This window comes from Scyliorhinus torazame, chromosome 14 (assembly GCF_047496885.1).
Source record: "Scyliorhinus torazame isolate Kashiwa2021f chromosome 14, sScyTor2.1, whole genome shotgun sequence".
In the NCBI taxonomy this organism is placed as follows: Eukaryota; Metazoa; Chordata; class Chondrichthyes; order Carcharhiniformes; family Scyliorhinidae; genus Scyliorhinus; species Scyliorhinus torazame.
In genome coordinates, this window is record NC_092720.1 from 126607941 (window position 1) to 126625214 (window position 17274).

General features: G+C 44.2%; 1 protein-coding gene across 1 annotated transcript in view; it reads left to right on the forward strand.

The window, feature by feature from the left end:
* hdlbpa (high density lipoprotein binding protein a) overlaps positions 1-11910 on the forward strand; it is a 118155-nt gene extending 106245 nt beyond the window's left edge. Inside the window, exons 23-28 of the mRNA XM_072474848.1 lie at positions 1038-1172; positions 2246-2389; positions 3407-3586; positions 5977-6093; positions 7422-7550; positions 8748-11910. Coding sequence (XP_072330949.1) covers positions 1038-1172; positions 2246-2389; positions 3407-3586; positions 5977-6093; positions 7422-7550; positions 8748-8837 — 795 coding nt within the window. The 3' untranslated portion in view covers positions 8838-11910. The remainder of the gene's footprint in view (positions 1-1037; positions 1173-2245; positions 2390-3406; positions 3587-5976; positions 6094-7421; positions 7551-8747) is intronic.
* The last annotated feature ends 5364 nt before the right edge of the window (positions 11911-17274 follow it).

Here is a 17274-nt window from a genome sequence, read left to right on the forward strand (position 1 = left end):
CTGATAATGATCGTCTCCCTGGGTTTCAGAAACCCTAGATCAGCTACCTGGCCCATTTTGGGTTCCCATGCTGGATGGAAAAGAATATAATGAGTCAACTCTCCATTTTAAAAACTACTTTGTCGTGTGGGCTCTTTGAATTTGTGTGGTGATGGTAGCACTAGAAGATGTAGGAGTTGTGTTGGATTTGGATATCAGGAATTTCTTTGTAGTGACTGCCCCCCAGCACACTGGTACTGCAACATGTGAAGGGTAAAGAGCTGCAATTGTCCTTGTGAAAACAGAGCAGAAGTAATTTACGTTTGTCAAAGACCAATCTCACTTAGCTGTGATAGAGATGTTAACAGCCACAGGTGGTCTCTTGCTGCCTTGAATAATCTTGGGGGATCAAAGAGAAATTGATTGCCGATTTACCTTTCTCAGTTGATTGTTTGGTTATGGGATCGGTAAATGGTGTATGTGGTTACCCAAGTAGTGGTACAGGTTGGGCTTGATGAGCCTGATAGCCTTTGCTCATCGTTGATTTCACACGTCAAAATTCACCTAATTGAACCATTTCAGCGTACATAGTCCCTTCTGATAACCTGTTGATAGAGCAGCTATGGTTTTCATAGCTTCCTACTGGTGCTCTCAATTTTAAAACCGGTTTTACATTTCATATTCCTATTGGCTATGTGGAATATTAATTATAATCACCCTTTTATAATTAGGCCATGGTAGCATCAATCTTAGATTTCACTCTGCCTGTGTTTTAAGGTGTAAACTATACCAAGTATCTTTACATTGAAAGCTCTTAGTCTGTAATTTTGTGTACATTGTTTCAGAATGCTTGTTGTATTCTTTAATAACTTAAAATATTTGAACTGTCGGATCGTCCATAGGACTAGGTTTCTCTATGCTGCTCCTCCAAACTAACTTTCCCCTTTCGCAGCACCAGTTGCATTGAGATATGGGCTCGGATCACCATTATGTCCATCCAGCTCTACATTTATCATGTGGTATTGATAACTGTTTTCCTTGTGGGCTTTTAAATGTAGGTAAACATTGCTGTCCCCCCTCCCGAGGAGCAATCTGACACCATTAAAATCACTGGGTTGGCTTCTCATCTGGACCGAGCTCGGGATGGACTGAATGAGCGTGTCAAGGAACTGCAGATGGAGCAGGAGGACAGGGTAAGCATGCTGAAGACATCTGAATTGAGGTGCATGAGCTCCTCAAAAGTTGCCATTGTTCATGGCAGGCCAGCATGTTCCGTGCAACCCAGATACTCTAGCATAGCATGTACTGTCATTTTCTACAGCTTCATATTTGGTACGACAGTTGTAGTCAGAATGACAGGCCGAAGAGGAGCCATGAAAATCATTCCATAAAATGCAGTATGCTGGGTTTATAATAACCGCAATGATTTTAAAAGAGTCAAGTTATGAGGACAGTTTTCACAGACTGGGTTTACATTTCTCGAGTATAGAAAATTAAGGGTGAGCTAATTAACGTTTAAGATTGATGCAAGTGGTTGATTGGATAGAAAGAGCGAAACTATCTCTGGCGACAGTCCTGGCCAAGGGAGCATAACCTTAAAATTAGATATCGACCATTCGGGGGTGATTTCAGAAAGCACTTCTTCACACAGGGTATTGGAATCTCTCCCAAAAAGCTGAGACTGGGGGAACCAGTTGAAAATTTCAAAACTGTGATCAGTAGATTTTTAGGAGCCAAGTATATTGAGGGACAAAAACTGCAGTTTCCTATGACATTGGCGTGTGTATTTTGTTTCCTGTGTTTGTAATGCCTTCTGGAAAGGCTGATTCGATGTGCAGGTGTGGGGGAGAGGGGATCCAAGGTTCTGAGCTGCCCATTGCTAATTATTGTCATGCCATTGCCACCCATGCTGTGTATGCACTTGATCAATTGAAATTGATTAATTTTCAAACTTTTTCCAATTAAATAAAGACTGAAGCTACATTGTGAATGCTGAGAGTTTGATTATAGTGTTATTGGTGATTTGATAAATAGCGCCATCTATGATCAGTGCGGTGTGTGTATTTCCTCAAGCAAGGAAGTTCAGCACCTTTTTTGTATTGCATGTCATGAATTCGGGCTGCTAAAAGCTTGGCTCTGATCTGATTTGGGTTGAGTTAGCTATGTTAGAGAGGGTTTGCAGAGAATTTTTTAATTGAAATTATGTGTCCACTGTTCTGCCAAGTAAGGATCAACCTGTTTCCCTCCCCACTGACCACCACCACAGGCTCTGAGAAGCTTCAAGTTGACAATCACTGTGGATCCTCGCTATCACCCGAAGATCATCGGCAGGAAGGGTGCAGTTATTACTCAGATTCGCATGGATCATGATGTCAATGTTCAATTCCCTGACAAGAATGATGAAAATCAGGTATGGACCCCTTCTTTCTGACCACATCCAGGTTAGGATACAGACCCCCTCTAATTCTGACACCGTTTGGGTGCGTGGGACATATGCCTATTTCTCCCCCTCTTTATTTAAATGATAGCAGCAGTTACCTGTAGCACAAGGATATGTCCCTCTAGTGAGAAATCCCAGCTCTAGGATCTGGTCACTTTCATTACATAGCGTTTCTAAACAATGTAAATCATCAGCAATGGCCAGCAAATATCCCTGGCAGTCTGAGGGGATCTACTCCCTGCCCTGTTACTCTGGGAGATCAAACTCAACAGAAGATTATGCCTTGTGGGCATAAGGGTGAGGGAAGGATCATGAGGCTAAGCACCTGCAAAGACCTGTGGAAAACATAAATAAGAGCAGGCATAGACCATTTGGCCCTTTGAGCTTGATTTGCTATTCAGTACAATCATGATTGATCGGCGACAATCCACCTTTTTCAAGCAATCTCCAATATTTCTCGATTCCCTTCGTATCCAAAATAAACTACCAATCTCCGTTAAATATACTCGCCGACTGAGCATTTACAAGCTTCTGGGGTTGGCAATTCCAAAAATGCACAACCCTTTTGGTTAAGAAGTTTCTCCTTGTCTCCGTCTTAAATGGTTGTCCTCTTAGTCTGAGATTGTAACGCCCTAGTTCTGGTCTCCCCAGTCAGGGGGGAAAAGCCTCCCAGTTGGGCTAAATGGCCTTTCTGTCCTGTTGCTATTAATTCTTTCTAGTGTGGAAGGTCCAAGTTGGAGAAGAAAAGGCATCAACTCTAACTACATTATCTGGTGTGTGGGGGTGCAGGGCGGAAATGGACACACTGCAGCTTGCAGCTTTTTGGAATGGGGATACTTTGGGTTAGCATTGGAGTTGTCATCGCTTTTCCTTTCACTTTGCAACAGTCAGTGGCCACTCTAGGCAAGGCAGACATTGCATCATGCTATGGCACCATGAACACCTTCGATCTGTTGCTCTTAACCTCTTCCTGCTTCTCTGTTTCAGGATCAGATAACTATCACTGGGTATGAGAAAAATACAGAAACTGCCAAGGAAGCCATCATGAAAATAGTGTCTGAGCTAGAGGAGATGATATCTGAGGACATTACACTCAACCACAGGGTCCATGCCCGTATTATTGGTGCCCGCGGAAAAGCCATTCGAAAGATTATGGAGGACTTCAAGGTAAGCTGGTCTGCTACAGTCTACAATGATTCTACACGTGAGGCCAAAACCAGATACGGCAGTGTTCAGCATACCTTTATGCTTGCAACACCCCAGGACTTGTGGAACAATGATTCCTGCTCTGGTGGCCATTCAGTAACTGATACTGAAGTGTGCACTCATGGATAAAGACTGGATCTGACTGACCTGTAATACACCCTTTTCTTTTGTCCAGATTTTAGATACCACCCGAGCACTTCTGTCGAGGTTCATGCATGAAACTTGGGAACTTGCATCAATGCTTCTCATCTTAAATGTGTGACTGGAGCCTGAACAATGACAGCATATGTCTGACTGGGAGTGGGTGCTGAGAGTAGGCAGCATGTGCCGAGGGTGGTGTTGGAGGGGTGGACAATGAGGCATTGTGGAAACTAAGCAGACTTGATAGTCTTTTCCTGTTTTTTTTTCTTTAACGTCATATGAGCCAATGCCTTCAGAAAATGAAAGAAAATTGAGGTGTGGGTGCAGTATGCAAATAATTCTGGGCCGCACAGTGGCTAGCACTGCTACCCCACAGTAGGTTTCAATTCCAGCCTTGAGTGACTGGAATTTTCATTCTCCGTGTCTGCGTGGGTTTCCTCCAGGTGCTCCGCTTTCCTCCAACAGTCCAAAAGATGGCAGGTTAGATGGATTGGCCAAATCATTGCGTGGGGGATACGCAGATAGGGCGGGAGAGTGGACCCAGAGAGTGCTTTTTCAGAGGTTTGCTGCAGACACGATGAGCCAAATGGCCTCCTGCACTGTGTAGGGATTCTATGGAAGATTATCTCTTGGTGAGATGACCTAGAGTCAGTTTTGGATAAGTGAGAACTGCTTTTGCAGTTAGTGCAAAAAGTGGAGTATCATCAAAAGCTATAAGCACAAGATTATTAGGTCAACACAGTTAACCAACTGTAGTGTAAGGTGGAAAGAACAAAAGCCATGTACATGCCAGATTATGATTGAAGGGGCAGTGATGTGATGGTGTAGTTAGTCGTCATTTAAACAATTGAATAAGTTAACTAGAGCTCTTCTGAGAATTCAATTCCAGTTTCCAATCCATGGCCTGACTGCTGATTTACCCAACTTGTCTCTGCTTTAGTGTGCCATGTATACCTGATCTAGATTTGCTGTTAGAATGGGTGGTGTTATCACACACCAAACTATGGCTTTTCCTGTTCAGGACCATGGGTTGCTTGGTAAGTAGGTGTTAATGTGCCAGGGTGTGGCAGAAAGTTAGGAAGAGCCCCTAAACTGGAGAGGAAAAGATGGTGTCATGCAGGGATCAGGTTTGGGAATAAGGAAGGATTGAGATGTGTTGGTTGGATAGAAGAACTAAAGCAAAACCTCAATCTGTTTGCTTTTCTGAAAGGCTTATTCCTTCACCTTTCATATTCAACAGATGATTCTACAACATGACTGCCACCCCAAACAAATCCTCCCCTTCACCCGCTTTCTGTATTCTGAAGGGAATTTTATTTTCCCAACACAATGACCCACTCCTGTCACCTCAACATTCCTTCCCTGCAATCTTTCCATAGAAATACAAGGTATGCAACACATGTCTGTTTACCTCCATCTTTTCTCATTTTCCAAGGCCCCAAACAAACATTCCTCCCAGGTGTAAAAGTGATTTACTTGTACTACTTTTCGCTAACAATATTGCATTCTGTACTCTCAATGCGGTCTGATGCACACTGGAAGCCCAAAATTCAAATTAGGTGAATCTTTTGTAGAGCACAAGTATGACCAGATCTTCCAGTCACCTGCACTTTTAATTTGTCACCTTGCCCCCACTCTGATCTCTGTCCCAAGCCCCTACTATTCCAATGCAGCGCAACATGAGCTTGAGGATAAACACCTCTTCTTTCACCTCGGAACATTGTAGCCTTCCAGATGGACTTCAATAGTTTCAGAACATTGCCCTCTGTTTTTGTTTTTGAGAAGATGGTGATTCTGCTTTGCATTTGTACACGTTCCCCAAACCAATTTTTATTTCTTTCCCAATTACCAACTCATTTCACCTTGCACCATCATTCCTTTTGTCATTTAATCTTTTCTGCCTTCTATCCTATCACAGATATTTCCTTTTGATTTGTTCCTCCCCTCTTCCATTTCCCTGCTTCTGCACTTAAATCTTGTTACAACTAACATTTCCGGTTCTGACAAAGAGTCATTAACCTGAAGGATTAATTCTGTTTTTGACTCCAGCATTTTCTGATTTGATCTTAAATGATTGCTCTTTGTGCTCTGTCTTTATAACTTTGAGTTGTGATGCACCTCACTGGGATCTTTCCTGGTGTCCTTACAGGAACTTTCCAAGTACAGGTAATTCACACGATTTGCTTTTTTTTTTAAAAATTCTGTTTCAGGTTGACATTCGTTTCCCTCCATCTGGGGCAGAAGATTTGGACCGTGTCACTGTGACTGGTCTACCCGAGAATGTGGACGAGGCTATTGACCATCTCCTGAACTTGGAGGAGGAATATGTAAGTATCAGTTCAGTGATGCTCCTCAGCTAGCCAATCCACAAATGATACACCTTGGGCTTGATTCCCACAGTGAACGCGTTTAGTCATGCGTTTCCCGGCACTCGCATGCTGAGAAACACATGGCTATATAACACGACTCAGTTGTTTCAGGGGCCTCAGCAGGGAACGCGTGACCGAGGCTAAACATAGCCCTGTTTTGGAACGCAATTTTGTGAGGCATTGCGAGCCAGGTAGATACCAGCAGCAGGGTCTCCCGGCTTTTATCGGCCGTGCTGCACCACAGTGGGCTGCCTTCCGGGCGCAGCGTGGCTGTTGGATTGCGCCCCCTATCAGCAGAACTTCCAACGACTTTGCTGCTTTATTGAAACTGGGCTTCGTTGAGGGAATTCTGCTCGCCGCTGCTGCTTGCTTCTTGTGTATCTCCGATTGCCATTGCCCCACCATTTGGGGCAGCGCCTTCAACCATCTAATTCCCAAGTTTTTAAATTCCCTCCTTAAACGTCACCTTCTCTGTCTCCTCCTTAAAAGATGTTCATTATAACTTGACTCTTTGTCCATGCTTTGGCGGTTGTTTATCGTCTAATGTGACTTGGTGTCAAACTTAGTTTGATAACTAAAAAATGCTTCATTAAAGTCACTGTATAAATGTAGATTATTGTTAAATTGTTGTGGACTGGAGCTGCATGATCCCGGTGTATAACACAAGTGGCAAATAACCTCAATGCAGTGGGGAGAACCAGAATCCGCTGGATTAAAGTCAATTCCCTATGTTATTGTAACCTCTTTTGTAAATAATGTAAATTAACATTAAGAGCTATAAACATGTTGGATTGATAAAAAGACAGACCTACATTGTTACAGCACCTTTCACGACCACTGCCCTGAGCACTTTATAGCCAGTGAATGACTTTTTTGAAGTGTACCCACTATTTTAATCAAACTCGATACTTGAGCAGGGCAAGATTTTTATCATAGAATCCCTACAGTGCAGAAGGAGGTCAATCGAGTCTGCACTGACCCTCTGAAAGAGCACCATACCTAGGCCCACTCCCCTGCAACTCCGCCTAACATTTGGACACATGTTTGGAATTCTCTTCCACCGAGAGCAGTGAGGCTGCATCATTGAATGTATTCAAGGGTGAGTTGAACATATTTCTGATTGACAAGGGTGTCAAGAATATGGAGGGCTGGCAGGAATGAAGAGTTTAAGGCCACAGTCAGATAAGCCATGATCTTACTAAATTGGCTAAACGACCTATTGCTTGTTTGGATTTCTTAAGATCTCTCTCTCTCTCTCTCTCTCTCTCTCTTTCCACCTCCTTCAGATGTCAGATGTTGTGGAAAGTGAGGCCATGCAGGCGTACATGAAGCCAGCGTCACGCATGGAAGAACCGAAAACCACCTCCAAGGGCTTTGTGGTGAGAGATGCTCCATGGACTAGTGGCTCAGAAAAGGTAAAGAATCTTCACTCTTAACTATCTTGTTTAACTGAGTACATGGGATGCAAAGAGCTGCACCTCTTGAGGCTGCAAGTCCTGACAGCCCCTGCAGGATTACAGGAATATGTGAAAATATCCATTCCAATCTATATCATGGTCGACTTGATTCCAAGGCAGCCCTTCTATGTATTCTGATAAAGTCACTCTGCAGCCTGTCTCCATTAACCTGGAAATGGGACTTCAAGCGCTAGAGGTTGGTGGGGAAATATGAACATTTTATCTGTTTTTTTAAAAAGGCTAGTTTTCAACAATTGGCATTTTATAAAAAGACTGCATTAAAATCATTTTGAAGCAACGGAAGGATTATTGGGTTGCTATTCAGCCCAATTGTTGCAATGCTTTACATTTCTTTTCATTCTCTTGCAAATTTCTTTCTCCCTCTCTTGAACTCTTGACCAGTTCCATTGGGGTTCATAACTCTGTTTCCAGCCAGGCATTCTCCATGCAAGTATCTGGTATCTCCGCATACCAATAACCTATAGTATGTCAATCTCAACCATGATATCTGCACACTCACTGGGACAGATGTGATGGAGTACAAGCCTGGACAATTCTCGCCCTCTCAGCCTTCCTAAAACTCTTGTGACCCTCTTGGTGTGTGTGTGTGTTCCACACCGCACCCATAACCATTTTTCTTTGTATAAAGTTAGAGTACCCAATTCATTTTTTCCAATTAAGGGGTAATTTAGCGTGACCAATCCACCTACCCTGCACATCTTTAGATTGTGGGGGTGAAACCCACGCAGACACTGGGAGAATGTGCAAACTCCATACTGACAGTGACCCAGGGCCGGGACTGAACCTGGGACCTCGGAGCCGTGAGGCAGCAGTGCTAACCATTGCTCCACTGTGCTGCCCACCACACAACAGCCATGAAGATTTTTGAGTGATTGTCATCTGAATCCTTTGCCTCCATCTCCAACTGGGCCCGTTTTGAAACCAGGGGCTGCACTTCCAGATTTCAGATCTGAAATTTTGACTATGAAGCCACTATGTTCCTGCCCAAGAGAGGAAACCTCCTGTAGTCTGGATTTGAACCTGTGTTAAGTCTTAATTTTCTAATTATCATGCATTCATGGTTTAGTACATGCAGATCATTTTATGTGATTTATTTTTGAACTGCTAAGTGACTTGAACTCTTTATCTCCTCAGGCTCCAGATATGAGTAGCTCTGAAGATTTCCCAAGTTTTGGTGCTCCGGTTGCTCCAAAGACTTCACCATGGGGACCGAAAAGATTCTGAGTTGGAAGAAGCAGCTCCAATTTCCCCCCCCCCCCCCTCCCCCTCCCAACCCCATGCATACACCCCGCCTCCACCTCCCCCACTGCTGGGTTACCAAGATGTGCTTCCTGTTTGATTCCAATTCAGCAGCCTAGCAAGTAATTAGCGTAGCAAAAATGACTTCCTTTGTCACAATCGTTTCCCAAAACACCACTGCCGTGATTGAAGGCCATATCTGTGAGCCTCATTTTATAACCACGCAATCGCGTGCACTGAACCCCACGGCATTCCACAAACCCCGATAAACATAAACTCTGTTTGAAAACAGCTTGGCTTTGAATCGACTGCTGACCTGTTCAGTGCAATGGCCCAAATTGCGATGTTTATCCAAACTGCTCGCTGGGCACACAATTTGGTCCACAGTTTATTTCAGTTGAGTCAACATTTGCAGGAGTTGAAGCAAAGACTGGAAGGGATTGTGGCTCCTGATTTCCCCCTGGAGCCAGCATCCTTTTGCCTGCCTTTGCAGTTTTCCTGGTTGAGTGCAATTGCTTTACCCCTCCAGCTGCCAATTGCCATCCAGCTCTTAAGCTCATTTTAACACCCACACTTGGAACTTGGCCATGAATCCGGTTGGCAATCCCGGTCGAGTTGTAACACACACAGTTAATGTAGACTGACCTCATTTGAAGTTCCTCCCAATTAAATAGACTCTGTCGTCGGCCATTGTTCCAGGTCGCTCAACATTCACGGCTTCTGTTGCCTTGTCCAGTCTCTGGGATAGGCCATCGTGCACACACTGATATTGCTTTGTCCAAAAATGAGGCCGTGAATAAACCCTTGAGTTCAGCGTGGAGCTCTACTTATAACAGGGCCAACAGCAAATGAGCACTGAGGGGATTTTTAAAAAATGCTAAAACAAGCCAAATGGATTCTCTTAAACTCTCCCACAGCCAAAGACTCATTGGCTGACTTGCTGTTTGCAAACGGCACAAAGCCAGGGCAGTAACTGATGAACTATCATGATGGGTGAGGCCTCAAAATATGCAGCCTGCTCCTATTGCAAAGATCCCTGAAGTGGTGGGTTTGTCCCTTCCCTAATTTCTTTGAATGAGAAATTTTGGTTCCATTGAGAAACCCCTGAGACAAATTAGAATGACATGTTTGTTTACCCTGAACTTTGTAGTGTTTCCGTGTACAGAAAAGGCACTCGATTATCAGAGTTTTGTGCACGTGTGTGTATATATTATACATATCTCGCATGCATGATAATGACTTTCTGCCTTTCAGTGCATCAATTCCAAAGAGCTTGGGAGAATCTAACTTCTAGAATGTGTGCATTCTAATGTCAATGTACGGCACACACCACCTTGTAATTTGATGTACACAATACCGTGAAGGGGAAAGAGAATGTTCCTGTTTTAAATTGGAATTTATTTTTTCATGCAGGTGAGAATGCCCACGTTGAACAGTAAGAAGTGGCGGTGGGGGGGCGGCGGAGGGGAGAATGCAATTCCCTCACCAACACTAAAGCTTCTGAGCCAATACTCAAGGCTGGTAAATCTTATTAGCCACATTTTGGCTCTAAATAAATTGTGTACTTGGGTTAATCCACACCCAGTTTGATTAACCCTCTTGCACAGCACAGGCTGCCCAATGGTTTGGGGAAGGGGAGACTGCATAACTGGAGAGTGTACAGTGCATCTCCTATTTATAGCTTGCGTCGCCCCAACCATCAGTTAAGCTGCTTCCAGTGACTAGATCCTCACTACCTTCATGGATTTTGGGGGAGGGCAGTGGTGGGCACAGTTCATCAGCCTTCTGGGTTGGGTGGGTTGAGAAACTGAACTTGCTGAAATCTTCAAGGATAAAGAAAACGTTACAAAAACACTAATCTATTGAAAATTGAGATAATCTGTTTTAATTTTCACTTTTTTTCTCCTTTTTGTCACTGGCTCCCCATCGTCTCACTTCACTGTGAAATAAACTTTGCCTCAGGACCTGCAGTCCAGTGAGTTGAAGCCATTTCAGTTTCGGACTTCTGTTTGCAAGTTATTTTCGAGTGTGTTTTCTGCCAAGCTAATGGAAAACCCAGCCACTTCGCTGTGAGTTTTTCGTGATAATCTTTGGTTCCCTCAAATCAGAATGAGCTATTTTTTTGAGCATTCCTGTCATGTTGTGTGTAAACCAGAAGGAAAAATAAATTGGCCTTTTTTTTTTTTCTTTTTTTTTAAACCCCCCAGAAGAACGGGTTGACAGCCAATATCAGGATGTGTTCCTACAATTCACCTGGAGGTGTTGCAGTAATTATGTGGTTTCTGAATGAGTAACTGTTAGATGAGTGACCCCTTCATGTGTAGGGACATACTGCCTCTCTCAGAACCTGGCTATCTCTTAGTTATGGTAGTCTCTTGCTGGCACTTTAAAGCTGAGGTGCAGCTACACTTTTGTACTTGCATGTGCACAATTGTGGGTTTGCACCTTGCAGATTTAAACAAAATTTGTAGATCTCAGTTTCATAATACTTCGATTTACCCGGGGTAACAATTGGCTTTTCTTTTGAAACAAATTGCTAATCTTCTCAGGGTGTCAGTGTGCAATTTCCCTTCTCTGGTGCAGGCTGAGAATGCTAGCTGAAGGCTGCCTCTCCCCTAAAAGTAGGGAGCAAAGTAGCAATAATGTACCAAGATCACCAGGGTGCATATTTGGTACTAAGTTCTCCAGCAGAACACAACGGGGCCAGTGTTGCTGGTCTGATGGCACACTTCAGGTTCAGCTTACTTTCAAAGTGGATGTTCATGCATTAGGTACCTTCTTTTGTCCTTTTGTTCAAACCATCAATGTTCCAATACCATTTTCCTTGTCTGCTATTGACCCCTGCCCTGTTGACATAGTAATGAAGGATTTGAGAAACAGGCCTATTTTCACTGCTCACACCTGTTCAAGTCTTCCATGTTGATGCAATACAAAGAACAAGCAGTTTCCATGTAAGACCCATTGGCCTTAATTCTGAATGGAGATATGCAAATGTATAGGAGATATGGATGACACTGGAATTTTATAAATCCAAAATAAAAAAATTGAATAACTAGTATTTCTGGACTGTGCACCTGTGTTTTGTAAAGACTGGCTACTACAATGTGAAATTATCATTCACCCAGTTTGCTGGTGTGGACTTAGTAGTTCACATGGATGGAGCAAAGGATAATCCACCAGTGTAGACTTTGTTGGCAACCAAACATCATATGGCTGGACAGGTAATGTTAAAAGCAAATTACTGCGGATGCTGGAATCTGAAACGAAAGAGAAAATGCTGGAAAATCTCAGCAAGTTTGGCAGCATCTGTAGGGAGAGAAAAGAGCTAACGTTTCGAGTTCGACAAAGAGTCATCGGGCTCGAAACGTTAGCTCTTTTCTCTCCCTGCAGATGCTGCCAGACTTGCTGAGATTTTCCAGCATTTTCTCTTTCGTTAATGTTACAAGTTGTCTTTTTAGTTGGTAAGAGTCAGAGTTTAATTGTAATTCTAGAATGAGGCTGACCATTTGTCTGTCAAGTCATGCAACCTCTCTAGATGCTCTTGAGGTAGTCCCATTCCCCGATCCTTTCCTCGTGTTCCTGCAATTTCTTTTCTCTTCAGATAATTCTGTTTGTCTTTTGCCGATGATACAAAGATAGGTGATGGGGCAGGTAGTATGGAGGAGGTGGGGAGGCTGCAGAAAGATTTAGACAGGTTAGGAGAGTGGTCCAAGAAATGGCTGATGAAATTCAACGTGGGCAAGTGCGAGGTCTTGCACTTTGGAAAAAAGAATAGAGGCGTGGACTATTTTCTAAACGGTGACAAAATTCATAATGCTGAAGTGCAAAGGGACTTGGGAGTCCTAGTCCAGGATTCTCTAAAGGTAAACTTGCAGGTTGAGTCCGTAATTAAGAAAGCAAATGCAATGTTGTCATTCATCTCAAGAGGCTTGGAATATAAAAGCAGGGATGTACTTCTGAAGCTTTATAAAGCATTAGTTAGGCCCCATTTAGAATACTGTGAGCAATTTTGGGCCCCACACCTCAGGAAGGACATACTGGCACTGGAGCGGGTCCAGCGGAGATTCACACGGATGATCCCAGGAATGGTAGGCCTAACATACGCTGAACGTCTGAGGATCCTGGGATTATATTCATTGGAGTTCAGGAGGTTGAGGGGAGATCTAATAGAAACTTACAAGATAATGAATGGCTTAGATAGGGTGGATGTAGGGAAGTTGTTTCCATTAGCAGGGGAGACTAGGACCCGGGGGCACAGCCTTAGAATAAAAGGGAGTCACTTTAGAACAGAGATGAGGAGAAATTTCTTCAGCCTGAGAGTGGTGGGTCTGTGGAATTCTTTGCCACAGAGGGCGGTGGAGGCCGGGACGTTGAGTGTCTTTAAGACAGAAGTTGATAAATTCTTGATTTCTCGAGGAATTAAGGGCTATGGAGAGAGAGCGAGTAAATGGAGTTGAAATCAGCCATGATTGAATGGTGGAGTGGACTCGATGGGCCGAATGGCCTTACTTCCGCTCCTATGTCTTATGGTCTTTTGAAAGTCATGATTGAATCTGTCGCCACCACACTGCCTGGTAATGCATTCCTGATCCTAACCACTCGCTGTGTTTATAAAAAAAAAGTTACCTCTAGTTCTCTTCCAAATCACTTTAAATCCGTGTCCCCTGGTTCTTGACCCTTATCAATTGCAACAGTTTCTCTCCATCTGTCCAGTCTTCATGTTTTGAGTACCTCGATTAAATATCTTCTCAACCTTTTTTCTAAGAATAGCTTCTCCAACCTATCAACTGATGTCCCTTATCCCTGTTTACCGAAAGTGTTTTATCAAGGTTTATCGTAAGTTCATTCCTTTTGTTCTCTTTTCCTCTTAAAGTCGAGGATCCTGCATTCCTTGATTTCTCAGCTGCCCTGCAACCTTCAACAATTTGGGTACATATACCCCAGGCCCCTCTGCTGCTGCACCTTTATTTCATAGTCTTCACTTCATTTCATACTTCTCTGCATTAGGTTTCATTTGACACATTGATGTGGCTGAAGCAAACATATAGAACCAGGAATAGGCCATTCAGCCCTTTGAACCTGTTTCTGGTGTTCAATTAGATCATGGTTGACCTGTACTTCAACATTGTTTAATCATTTTGTTCCCATAGTCCCAGGTACCCATGTGCCACAAAATGCTTGGCCAGCGGGTATTTGATTTCCTTCCATACTATCAGTCAGATAGCTGAATGAATGCACATGCATTTGTCAAGCAACGTTCCCTTGACAGGTAGCTTATACACACCTATTTTCATCTCCAGCTATGTGGAACATCTGAGATTCACTGGCTGTTTTCCATACCATCTGTCATAAGATCAAAGAAATAGGGGCAGGAGTAGGCCATCAAGCCTGCTCTGCTATTCGACAAGATCTTGGCGGATCTGATTGTGGCCTGAACAGCACTTGCCTGCCTGTCCCCCATATGGCTTTTATTTTTTTTGTAGATCAAAAAACATGAATATTTCAACGATCTAGGGCGTAATTCTCCAGTATCGGCGCGATGTCCGCCGACCGGCGCCAAAAACGGTGCTAATCAGTCCGGCATCGCGCCGCCCCAAAGGTGCGGAATCCTCCGCATCTTGGGGGGCCGAGTCCTAACCTTGAGGGGCTAGGCCCGCGCCAGACTGATTTCCGCCCCGCCAGCTGGCGGAAAAGGCCTTTGGTACCCCACCAGCTGGCGCGGAAATGACATCTCTGGGCGGCGCATGCGTGGGAGCGATAGCGGCCGCTCACGGCATCCCTGCGCATGCGCTGTGGAGGGAGTCTCTTCCGCTTCCACCAAGGTGGAGACCGTGGCGAAGGCGCAAGGAAAAGAGTGCCCCCACGGCACAGGCCCGCCCGCGGATCGGTGGGCTCCGATCGCGGGCCAGACCACCGTGAAGGCACCCCCCGGGGCCAGATCGCCCCGTGCCACCCCCCCCCTCCCCAGGAGCCCGCCCGCGCCGCCTTGTCCCGCTGGTAAGAGAGGTGGTTTAATCCACGCCGGCAGGACAGGCATACTAGCAGCGGGACTTCGGCCCATCCGGGCCGGAGAATCGCGGGGGGGGGGGGCCGCCGCGCGGCGTGATTCCCGCCCACGCCGAATCTCCGGTGCCGGAGAATTCGGCAACCGGCGGGGGCGGGGTTCACGCCAGCCCCCGGCGATTCTCCGACCCGGCGGGGGGTCGGAGAATCTCGCCCCTAGTGTCCATTGCTCTCGAAGACATTTCTAAAGATTAATGACTCCTGAAAGAGAAAAATTATTCCCCTCAATATTAAATGGGCAACCCCTCGTGTAACTGCTGAACCCCCAATTCTCAATTTCCCACAAGAAGTGTCATCCTGGTATCTAGCCTATCAAATATCCAGGCTCTTGGATATTTCAATAAGATCACCTCTTATTCTAAACTCCAATGAGTATTTATATTCCATTCCATTTGCCTTCCTAATTATTTACCGTAACTGCATGGGCAGCACAGTGGTTAGCACTGTTGCTTCACAATGCCAGGGCCCCAGGTTCAATTCCCAGCTTGGGTCACTGTCTGTGCGGAGTCTCCACGTTCTCCCCGTGTCTGCGTGGGTTTCCTCCAGGTGCGTTTCCTCCCACAAGTCCCGAAAGACTTGCTTGTTAGGTGAATTGGACATTCTGAATTCGCCCCGTGTACCCAAACAGGCGCCGGAGTGTGACGACTCGGGGATTTTCACAGTAACTTCATTGTAGTGTTAATGTAAGCCTACTTGTGACACTAATAATGTTGATTATTATGTTAACTTTTTGACCCATGTACAAGGACACCCAGATCTGTTTGTACTCTAGCATTCTGTAGCCTCTCTCCATTTAAATATTCTGCTTTTCTATTCTTCCTACCAACACATTTTTGACCAAACTTTTGCCCACATGCGTAACCTACCTAACCTTTGCAGACTCTATCCTCCTCACAACTTGTTTCCTATCCATCATTGTATCATCACAAAATTAGGCTGCTGTGGAGTCGGTCCTTCCTGGTCATTAATATAGATCCTAAATAGTTGAGACCCCAATACTGATTCCTGTACACTATTGGTTACACTATGCCAATCTGAAAGGCCCATTTATTTCAACTCTATTTCCTGTTAGTTAGCCAATCCTCTATATGTTTTGTAATCAATAACACCAACACAATGAGCTCTTGTGCAGATACTTTTTATGTGGCTTGTGGTTTCAAATGTCTTGGAGATCTACTTGTACCCCTTTATCCATCCTAAAAGAGCTCTGTTAAATATGTCAAACACAACTTCACAAAACCCTCTTGACTCAGCCTAATTGTATTATGATTTTCTAAATGTCCTGCTACTATCTCCTTAATATTGGATTCTAGCACTTTCCCAATGACAGATATTAGACTAACTGACCAATAGTTTCCTGCTTTGCCTCATTTCTTGTGTAGTGGTGTTACATTTGCAGTTTTCCTATCCACTGGGACCATTCCAAGATCAGGGAATTTTGGATGGTTACAAACAATGTATCCATTATCTGCTGCCACTCCTTTTGCATTTCCTCGAAACCGCCTCGTCAGCCTTTAGTCCCATTAACTTTCCTAGTACTTTTACTCCAGTGATCGTGACTGTAAGTTTCTCCTTCCTTTTTACCCAGTTTTCCACTAGGGGCACTTTTTTGAGTCTTTGACTGCGAAGACAGATACAAAATAGTTGTTCAACGTCTCTGCCATTTCCTTGCTTATTAATTCCCCAGTCTCGCACTCCTCACTTTGCTACTCTTTATATATTTGCAGCTTTTACTGGCTTGTTTTTATAGTTTTTGTCAGTATTTTCATACTCCCATACCTTATAATTTGATACCATTCTTAACTTCCTTAGTTAGTTGGGGTGGCATGGTGATGCAGTGGTTAGCACTGCTGCCTAAGGCGCTGAGGACCCGGGTTTGATCCCACTCCAGGTCACTGTGTGGAGTTTGCACATTCTCCCTGTGGCTGCATGGGTTTCACCCCCACAACTCAAAGATGTGCAGGTTAGATGGATTGGCCACGCTAAATTGCCCCTTAATTGGGTACTAAAATTTATATTTTAAAACTTCCTTAGTTAGCCATAGATGTTGCATCCTTATAGTAGTCTTTACCTTCTCAATGCCGGTTTAAACTACTGCCCCAGTTTGTGGAGGGGAAAATCTTAAACTCAATTACCTGCTTACCTAATTAAAATTCCATTGACTGAAAGGTCTGCTGAATTACCAGTATTTCTCTCAATGTTTTGGGTTCCTTTGCATTTTGACATGCAATTAGTGTTTTTGGAAAATCATATCCATCCGGGGTATTTTCTGCAGGAACTCATGAAATAATTTGGATGTTACCTTTCGCACCTTGAACTTTGATGAAGTAACATACCTTGAAACTGGACGTCGGCTATG